General features: G+C 38.0%; 1 protein-coding gene across 4 annotated transcripts in view; it reads left to right on the plus strand.

Annotated features, from left to right (window-relative positions):
- sema5a (sema domain, seven thrombospondin repeats (type 1 and type 1-like), transmembrane domain (TM) and short cytoplasmic domain, (semaphorin) 5A) overlaps positions 1 to 10,328 on the plus strand; it is a 195,204-nt gene that overhangs the window by 113,436 nt on the left and 71,440 nt on the right. For all 4 annotated transcript variants that reach the window (XR_002920047.2, XR_002920046.2, XM_024279532.2 and 1 more), the window contains exon 16: positions 3,885 to 4,110. Coding sequence is in view for 2 of the 4 variants with exons in the window: in XM_024279532.2 (XP_024135300.1) it covers positions 3,885 to 4,110 (226 nt within the window). In the remaining 2 variants the exon portion in view is untranslated. The remainder of the gene's footprint in view (positions 1 to 3,884; positions 4,111 to 10,328) is intronic.

A 10,328-nucleotide genomic window follows, 5' to 3' on the forward strand; every position in this document is an offset into this window, starting at 1 on the left:
TAAAGAAATAAAAATGAGTTATAGCTCAATAATGGTCCAATTATGGTTTATTCATTTACAAATTATAGAAAATCCTTTGATTTGGGGTAAAACTGTCAACAAAGGGAAAACATCTTTATTGGAAAGTGATGGACAGGATGGTGCAATAAATGGATATTTGTCTGACTCAAAGAAACTGGTGAATTAATAGAAAATAAAAACACATACAAAAAATGTTGAAATGGATCAAAACCACAGCAGAATAAATCTATTTTTTTAATAACTGCTGTTTACTCTTCAAATTTCACAGCTGTGTGGAAAATGTCCCAAACAATTTATCCCCAGATGGGTTCACTCTTTAAACATGTGATGCTTTTATTTTGAAACTATTAATCTTGTTAGACTGTTTGGGGTTTCTTTTATAAAAGAACTAAAGAAACTTGACAAAATAAGTAATCTCTTTAATCACCCCAAGTTTGGTCTAATTTATCCTGGGAACTAATGTTGAGATTCAGCTCCTAAGTCAAGGATCTACAGCTTTGATTGGGTTTTAAACGAGGTCATTCGTTTTAAGAGTTAGGGCCTCCGGTTAGGATGGAACGTAAAACCCGGACATGCAAATAAAGGCGGTATCGCAGTCGGTTTATGTCAACGGGATGTTTTTATTACACGGCATTACACAGTAAATGCTTATCACCTTGTAAGCTGCGCATGCTTGAGCCATAGTTGATGTGAATTCCTTCAGAGACCATGAATGAGGTTTAGCTTTAAACCCAGTAATTATCTCCTCAGCCTTCTGCATCAATGCTAATCCTCAGAGAGTGGAGGGAGAAACGCTTACCAGACAAGCCTCATTAAATATTTACTGTATTTGGCCACCATCAACAACTTAGACAACAAACACCCCCAGATCATTCGCCCTTTTTTGCCTGATTCCTGCCATGTGTTGCTCTTTTTTTTTTACGCTGTTGGCAATAACAAGAACCTGAAAGTTTTTTTTGTTTTTATTATTGACTGATAATCACAGACTGTGATGCCAGACAATGTTAAATATTAATGTTTTGGGATGATTACTGCTCGAGATGGAGGGAGAGTCAGGAAGCAGGAAGGAGGTGACACCCCCTCATTTATCAAGGGGGCCTTAACTGAATCTAAATCCTCTCCGTGTTTTTAACCTTGGTAGCCTAGGTAGGAGAGGAGGAGACAGAAATCAGGCAGACGAAACCGTCACAGATGGTAAAAGCGGTAAAATGCGAGGTCAGCTATGGGGTGTTAAAGCAGGCCAAACGAATCATAGAGATAGATGCAAAAGAGGGGAAATGATGGCGAAAATTAGTGCATAATGTATACGGCAGCTCTCCTCAGCTGACCTGTCACACTATCCCATGTGACAGGCTGATGAATGTGCCGAGGGGAACTTTTATCTTATTTTGTCAAGGTCTGGCAGGCGCTCAAATTCTATGCAGCATTAAAAAAACAAGCGGCAAAGAAAGTGTCTGCCATCCTCCTTTCAGCGGTGTCATTTACTGAAGACGAGTCTGGCTTTTTTAAACCTTGCATTGAAGGTGTTAGACTTCCATTTACCCACTTATTATGATCCTTTATCATATAATCCATAGAAGAAGTGGGATATTGGCTGAGCGAATCTGAGTTCATATATATACTAGCTTAACTCCAGAATAGGCTTCACGACTTATAATAGCGAAGCCTCAGAGCTCTTACTCATTTTTACTGCCGGGCTCGCAAATCTACTCGAAGCTGGTAGGAAAAGTAGTAACATTACCAATTTATTTGCCTCTTTCTTTTAAATGTTGACTTTTTTCCCCCTCAATAAATGCATTTAAACATAAGTAACTGGATTTCTCAAGCAAATGTGCTTACAGGCATACTTGTGCAAAATCATCAAGGGTATATCAGCATGACAAGCAAGTGCAAAAAGAGGTAGCCTAAAAATAGGAAAAGAGCACTAATCGTAAGAAGAAAAATACTAAAAGTGGCTAAATTATTTGTCCATGCAGCAAGTAACTTTTACTTAATAAGAAATCTAGCAACAAGGAGTTCCACAAAAGCATTCAAAAAGCAATAAAAAGCTTAAAAAGCTGTTAGATATGCTAAAATTGAATAATATATATATATTTTACGATCTCTAAACTTATATTTTTGTTTCTATGCAGCTAATTGCAGTTTTTATTTTGATTATAGTCACAAATTGAAAGTTTTTATTTCCAAATTGATGACAATGAATTGCAGTCTGACTTATCAACCATTTATTGAACTTTTAAAGAGTGTCCTTTAATCTGAACCAAAGATAACATTGTAATTTAAGTTTCTTTTAGTCTTAAATCAAGTTAGTTTCTTTTTATTTCTTGAGTATTGAGCAAAATTATTTTGACTCATTTTAATAATAACAAACTTCTCAAAAGATTTAAAGAAAATATTGGAAATGTGTAGAGCAAAGAAAAATAAACAGCTTCAAACCTGGCAAAACACGTTGAATATTTAAAACTAAAATTATAAGTATCAAAAACTTTGCAGTGTAAGCACACACTAGACATGCATTTAAGAACATGCTAAACATGAACTCAGTTTAAACACGTGGTGTTCACACTGGACTATTGATACTAGTGCATGGGCACAAGAGGCTTGGTGCAAAATGTTGAAGTGGTTCAAATCTCACAAATCTTTCTTGGTGTCATGTAATTCCATCCAGGCACAAATGGCAATTATTAATTCCTCTTTCATGATCAATTTTCAAACAGTTGGCAATTCCATGAATTGTAAAAGACGCTAGCCATAAGCCACTTCCAAATCAGAGTCCATGATTGGTCAAAGCTCAACTGGTTTAACTTTCAACGAGCGTTTAATGGCTGCACGTTTTGTCCGTAGAGCCCAAAAACAGACGTTTACATGGACTTTATATTGGAAGTGGTGCTTGAACTCGCGTTTCTGAGCCTGTGTGAACGTGACTTTACATTCAACTTTCAAAAACAGAACCAGCTTGATGAAAGGAGGGGTTTGTTTGTGTGGGATGGTTGAGGTTACTGCTGGACATGCACTAGTGCAGGGGTGTCAAACTCAATCACACAGGGTACCAAAATCCAAAACACACCTGTGGGCCAAACAGGATAAACACTTATTGAACACACGAAAACTAAATTATTATATATTTAAAAATGTTCCTTTTTACCATAAGTATGAATAAAAACAGGCAGGGATATTATTCCAGAATAAATCAACTTAAACCTCAAATAGCTTTTAAGACTTTATTCTTCTTAAAAATATATTTTGTCAAAATTATACAAGTCAGAAATAAACTAAACGTTAAAAGAAAAAATTATGTGAAATGATGTGTGTTCTTAAAAGAAAAAGCTATAGATCATTCTATGTGATTTCTCAGCCTCCATAATCATAGTGTTGCTTCAATATGTTACCAGAATAAAATAACATTGGGTTAATAACAAAAAATAAAATTATCTGGCGGGCCGGATCCGTCCCCACGTGCACTTGTGCATTTCTGCATAGATGTCGCGAGTATCGCCAAAATCTGTCCAACCCTAAGCATATAAATGTATTATAGTTTTTAAAATAGGTTACCTTCAGAAAGAAGGAAAGGAAAGTTAAACTCCCCGATACTTTTTTTTTTTTGTTTTTCTTTTTGGTTTGTTTGAGAACATTTTTTTTCTACCATCAGTCAATGCGGCAGCATCTTTGCTTTCTTTGGGTCAGAGTGTAAGAGATGTTTTGAGTGTCCAAGAAACCTTATGAATAGCCCTCCAGCAATGTTCAACAGTGAAAACTTAGGAATGCAAGATTTGAAACAAATGTCATGATTTTTAAAAATGGGCTCAGAATTACATTCCTAATCTCTGCCATGCTGATTCAGGAATTCCTTTGTCATCCTGTAGGAGTATCAGTCTTGCAACACCCTGCCATGCCCCGACGTCAAAAAGACCACACCGTGGACGCCCTGGACACCCGTCAACATCTCTGACAACGGCGGTCACTACGAGCAACGCTTCCGCTACACGTGCAAAGCCCGCATCCCAGACCCCAGCATGCTGGAAGTGGGTCGACAGAGGATCGAGATGCGCTACTGCTCCAGCGATGGATCCACAGGCTGTTCCACCGATGGTGAGTGTCTGTCGTCTTCTATTCTGGATCCAAAACTTTCTGCTATCTCCTTGTCCTGAAAAAGTCAAAGTAGCCCTAATTGAAACCTCTCCTGAGTTTACAGTCTGATCTCTCTAGATTCTATCAGCAGATTAAATTTTTCATTCATTAATGAACTTCCAATCCGTAAAGCCGATTGCAGAAACAGAACTAATTCTCATGCAGAAGTTCATATCGACTTCTTTTTTTTTTCTTTTCTCCCGCTTGCTTGAGTGGAAGCAGAACAGTGGCAGTCGGCAATGCCTCATGAGAATCCAATGCTGTAAATGTTTGTACAAGCAGTTTGCTAATTGACAAGTTGTTTATGTTGTTAGAGGAAGTATTAGCGAGGAGACGGGCCCACAGCAAAGAGGGTTTAGATGTAAATGCGGCAGGAGAGGTTTGAGGTTTTTTTTCTTTGCTTCTGAAGGAGAAGCTGCTCTTAGGGGTTTTCATTCCCCACATTTGTCTGGGTGGTCTCGTTTGCTTCCCCACTTACACGCCACATGCTGCGCAAATGGTTTAACTTCATTCTTAATGTACACTATCGCGGTAATTTTCCTTTGAACTTCATCGTTCTATATTTTTTTTTTAATTACTAAAAGCTGTCTTCGCTGCCACTGGTACAAGATGTTCTTTGAAGCCACAGCGTTTTAAATGTTCCTGAAGGGTTTCAAATGAGCGCTGACAAGCGGAGGGGAGACCTGACTGCTGACTGGAAGCCTGAAGAGGAGTGACAGCTGCACATTTAAGACATTAGAGAGCAAAGTCTGCGGCTTTAATAGGGCTGTCTTGACTCTGATTAGTGCAAAAAAAAGAAGCAGACACAACGTGTTTCATTAGAAGTTGTCACTGGAAGCCTGGCATCAAATTAGCTTCAGTGTTAATTACAGCTAAAAAGCAAAAAGCAGTGAGTTCAGCAGTCACTTTTAGCAGGGTGTCAGTCTGCGTTATAGGATGTAAGCAGCCTGTATGCTCCAGCAGGCAGATGGTGACATACTGAGAGCTGCTCTGTGAGCGCTACAGACACTTGAAAATACACTTTTTTTTTTTTTTTTTTTAATGCAATCAGTATGAAAAGCACCACTAACTCTCTCTGTAGAAGCAAAACTAACAGGTGACCTTTTGACCCTAAATTTTGAAGGAAAGTAATGATTTAAGTGTTAACAAAGACTAGCTTCATTATACAGTTAATATCAAAATTATACCCCAGTAGTATTTTCATGGAAAAATTAAATTGAATATTTTTTTTAAACGTCTTTCAATTTTCTTTTTCACATTTTTTTTTCCGTTTAATCAAAAGCAGAGGACCTTCAGAGTAGGAGATGAAACTGTTTCCTTAAACTCGGTTTCCCTCAGCTACACCGCATCACGTCTGACTGATAGAAAACGCAGCGCGTGCAAGGCCTCCGTGCGCTGCTTGCTGCCGTCCCACGTTGATTGTTCATTTCCAGACTTCAATATGACTCAGGTCTCGGAGGAGATTGAAGTCATAACTGTCGAAAAAGAGGATGGACTTCACTGATCCGCTTGGTCATTTCAACCATTATCAAACTCGCCATCCATCTGGAGGGCATTGGTGTGTATCTGTGCTGTATGTAAGGTGGCGGTTGATGTGTGTTTGCCATTTCTGCTGTGTGACCTGTTTGTGTGTGCACACGTGTGGGTCTAGTAGAGTTTCTGACAAATCCTGTCGTCCTAATGTGGATCTCTCAGGGATGCACGGGGTGTGTGGTCTCTGGAGACGGCAGTTAACCTTTCATGAAGCAAAAGGCTATCATAAGATAATTACCCGCGCCTTGGTGGGTTTGTTCTGAGGTCTACAGATGGGGCAAAGGGCACTGACATCTTTGTAGAGTGATGAGCATCCAGAGGGATTCATATGTCTTTTAGAGAGATTTATGATGTTGCATCAGGCATCTGGCGACTTGGAATTGATTAGTGCACTGTGTACTCTGAAGCAGGTAAACAGATTTGAGTTATTTTTAAAGCATTCAATCAATTACTCTGCACTAAAAAAACGGACTGTTAATGTCTGTTCCTAAAATTAAAATTTATTTCTTTATAAAAAAAAAAAAGATAAAAAATAGAGTCCACAATATATCCTAAATCGTGATCTTAACATTGAAAAATGTAAACATTAAAAGTAGGGCTGTTAACACATGTGATCAATCAAAAAGAATGAATGCATCAATATTAACACATATAATTACAGTTCACACAAAAACACTCCACCTTCCCTCAACGGTTCAGGCTTCCACGGCGTTCTTAAACACTTCGTTGTTTTCACAGGTTTGTTTCTTACGGCTGCATGTCAGTTTTGTGCACACAAATGACACTTCTGGGTTAACACCTGATTGATAACACTTGAAACATATGACATTGTTTTTTATATATTGGAATAGAGATGTGAATAAAAGCATCTGGAGAAAGATTTGCAAGACTTTTAATTGTTTGGACATTTTATACTAAGCCTCTTCTAACTGTAGGTGGCAGACAAGCGCTAGTAAACCGAACACCCAAGAGAAGAAGAAGAAGCCTCTTCCTGAGGCTTCCTGCTTGTTTGGTGTGAACACCACAGGCTGAATGCGCGCTCATGAAACCATGTGTAGTGTATTCTTCAGATATGTTGTCAGGACCAACTGTCTTTCTACTCTTCACCCATTCAATGCTATCCTCAATTTACTTCTTTTATGCTCTCTATTAATTTTTTCAAAGTTCTTCTTCCATCTTTCCATCCCACTTGTGGAACTTGTCAACACATTTCTATTCATCCCCTTGATCACTCTAACCTGCTGCACATCCCTCCCATCTGTTTCTCTGAGTGAAACGCCTCTCCTTCTTCTGTGTCCATCCTGTCATTCCAGTCCTCAGACACCACCAAGTCTCCTTCTCTGCTTTCGTCCTTCCAGATGACACACAAAGTCTCTTCCTCCTAGTCCTCCCGATCTGTTGAAGTTGTCCAGCCATCAAGAATGTCTCAAAGCCTGTTTTAAATTTTCCCTAAAAGCCATTTAACACTCCTCTTTTTCAGCTTTTATCACTTCTGTTCTGGCTTCATCTCCTTTATTTTCATCACAATCATTCTATAAACCACCTTCCAATACTCTCTGGCCACACTCTCCCACCAAGCCAGGGCTTTACAGTCACTCATGTCTTTCAGATATCAGTCTGCACAAGATGTAATCAACTCCTGTGTCACTCTTTTAAGTGACCTTATTCTTCCCTTTTTATCTGGAGAAATATGTTCACCACTGCTATTTCTAACGCATCAAAGGAGTCCATCATCAGTTGTCCTTGAAGACAAAACTTACATTTAGCACTGACCATTACATCTTCATATCCACTCTACAATAAAACAGCTCAAACCTGCCCCTAATCAATGAGCCTTACTTCCTGGAACACAGAAAATCCACCTTTCCATCATGTTGGCCAACTTTCAAGGTTTCGTTGTCAAAATCCCCAAATTCAAAGCTCCCACTCTTAAGTCCTCCACTCCTGCCTTTCCCTTTTCTCCGTCTGTCTACACACGTCTTCCTCCTCTGTTTATCTGACCTACAGTAGTCCAAACTTTATTGATACTCTGTGGGTGAACAGCACTGGTGGCGCGATGGATGTTAACCCGGCCCAACCCGACCACTCTGCTGGTACAGTTCTGGTCATGATTCAGTTGATTTGGTTTTACATTTACATCAGATACCTTTCCTGACACAACTGTCTTTTTTCAGACTCCAACCTGAAAAACATAAGCACTGGATAGGGCCCCCTTGTGGTTGTTCTTTCCAGTGATTACATAAGATTTAAAATAAATTTTAGAAAGTCTCAGGAATGCCTTATTATTATTAGCAGTGATGCTGAAAGACAATTTTGTGTGATTTCCAGAATTATTGTAATTTATAAATGTATTTGGATGTTTTCAAATATAGACTTTGGTGACGTTTGACTAGTGCCGATACACAACTTGAAAGAAACATTCCAGTAAGGACATTTTGACACATTTTAACTCAAACTAAAAGCACTTTCAGCTGGTGAGAAGCTGAGGTGTCAAAGAAGAAAGTTTTGCTGCTGCCTTTAATATGAAAGCTGCTTTCATTGCTTTTCATGATTTAAACATTCTCTCAGATTTTATTATTTGCAACAGAATTTTAATCTCACAACTACTGATATTTTATTCTGTATTCTATTATTTTTATTAACATTTTTTATTCATTATATCTTTCTCTGCACACTGCCCTTCAGCTTCACCCATATGGTTGATGCCCATTATTAGTTGCAATGACGTTTTGACTTAAAAAACAGTTGGAATTTATAAAACCAATGAAAAAAAGCTATGGATAAATGTTATTTTTACAGATTTGTCCACATCCAGATAGATTTTTTTTGCAAATGCTTGGGAATTAATGTTTATGACAAAAATGAATCTATCCTTGTTTTGTTTACTTGGATTAGAAAGACAAATAACTTAATAAAAAAAGACCTGTAAAATATAAACTCAAAAAATGTAATTCATAAAGCATTATTATAAATCATAAGTCTATTTTTCACAAGAACTTTGAAAAAAAAGTTGTCATACTGTATGACATACAGCTTTAGTAAAAGTTCAAGAAAAAGGCAAAAGATGTGAATGTCTTTGGGGAAATGTGGGTGTAAATATTCACACTGACATGTGTAAAGTCACAAAAATCATTTGCATTGCAATGTGTCAGGTGGTATTGAATAAATTATTGAGATCCATTTGCATCCAACATTGTTTCACTTTAAGGAAAATTTTGTTTTTAGTGTTTTTACATGCTCTTGTAGCATTTTTCATATGATGGAGGACATGTATAAAGAAAATTAACCCAAGAGAACCCATGATGACATCAGAAATGCACTACATGGTCTACTTGTTTTGTGGTGTATTCCATTTAATTTTATGTTTTAGAAAAAAAATTATCTTTATGGGTTAAGATTAAAATTGCACTTCTGTGTATTTATTCAAACATTTGTCTGTGAGTCAGAAGCAGATGAAAAAACGTAGGTGCTACATTTGCCGGGCTACAAGCTTCCTGCTCCGCTCCAATTGAGGGATTCACTCATACACAAAAACATTTATACGATTTTGTTTTCCTCATCCGAGCTGGCATCTGGCTCAAAACTGTACAGCTTCAATACTACATTTTTGTTACACCTCTAATGTTAGGTCGGGACAAATGGAGGATGGGAAATGAGGGCAGGCTTACTCTTTCCCAACAGTGAACAACTCTAAGGCAAATTTTTTTTGGCTAAAAATATCAACCATAATTAAAAGACCACTGAGAATGCTTTAAAAGGATCGAAAGATGATCATAGTGTGACTTTAACTCCTGTTTTTTCTATTTGTGTGATTGCAGTTTTGTGAATTTGTGCTCACAAACTCGCTTCACAAAGTCGTAAATCTGTCCTTTGTTATTTTGCAACACTTCAATCGCCTAAGATTACGCTTTCATTTTGTAAAAAAAAAACTATTGCAGTCAGAACCCTCAGATGGAGTTATCGCTGCTGTTGTGTTAAACTTTCCTCACACCACAGCCGACCGTGTCATTTGTGCGTTTGCTCATTTGAAGTAGATCCGCAGATTTAAAGGCTATTTCTCCCCCCCCGCCGTCTCATTGATGTTGCCTCCCAGTTGCGAGACGAAGCGTCCGTCTCTGCCGCCATGTCCAACATCATTTTTGTCTCTGCCTTGCTCAGACAGAATGTCACCGTGTTCGAGCATTATACCAATGAGATGCGTGTGACATTTAGACGATTACATTCAGAGGCACAACAGATGTTATTGATTCCCACACGGGAGACACATGTGCCATGCAGATAAGGGGGAATCAATAATTGAGCTTTATTCTCCACACCTTCCTGCCAGCCTGCCTTTGTGTCGCCTCATCTCTCACATTAAGTCCTCAATCTGTCTTTATTACAAGAGATAAATTATCAATATGTGATTTAGCCAAGCATTTACAATGAGCTTTTATACAACATACTCATTCGTTTCATATCAGTGATTATGGCTTAATAATAGCGATGAGTTAATTGCTTAAGATCTCTAATGATTTAAAGACCTCTCTTGTCATTTACGCCTACCGATTAGTCTTTTATCTGCTCTGGAGGGTTTTTCTTTTCCATCTTATCACATTTCTGAAGCTCTTGGATGAAAAAAAATCCCAATTGATTACTCGCATAAT

This window comes from Oryzias melastigma, linkage group LG20 (assembly GCF_002922805.2).
Source record: "Oryzias melastigma strain HK-1 linkage group LG20, ASM292280v2, whole genome shotgun sequence".
Taxonomy (NCBI): domain Eukaryota; kingdom Metazoa; phylum Chordata; class Actinopteri; order Beloniformes; family Adrianichthyidae; genus Oryzias; species Oryzias melastigma.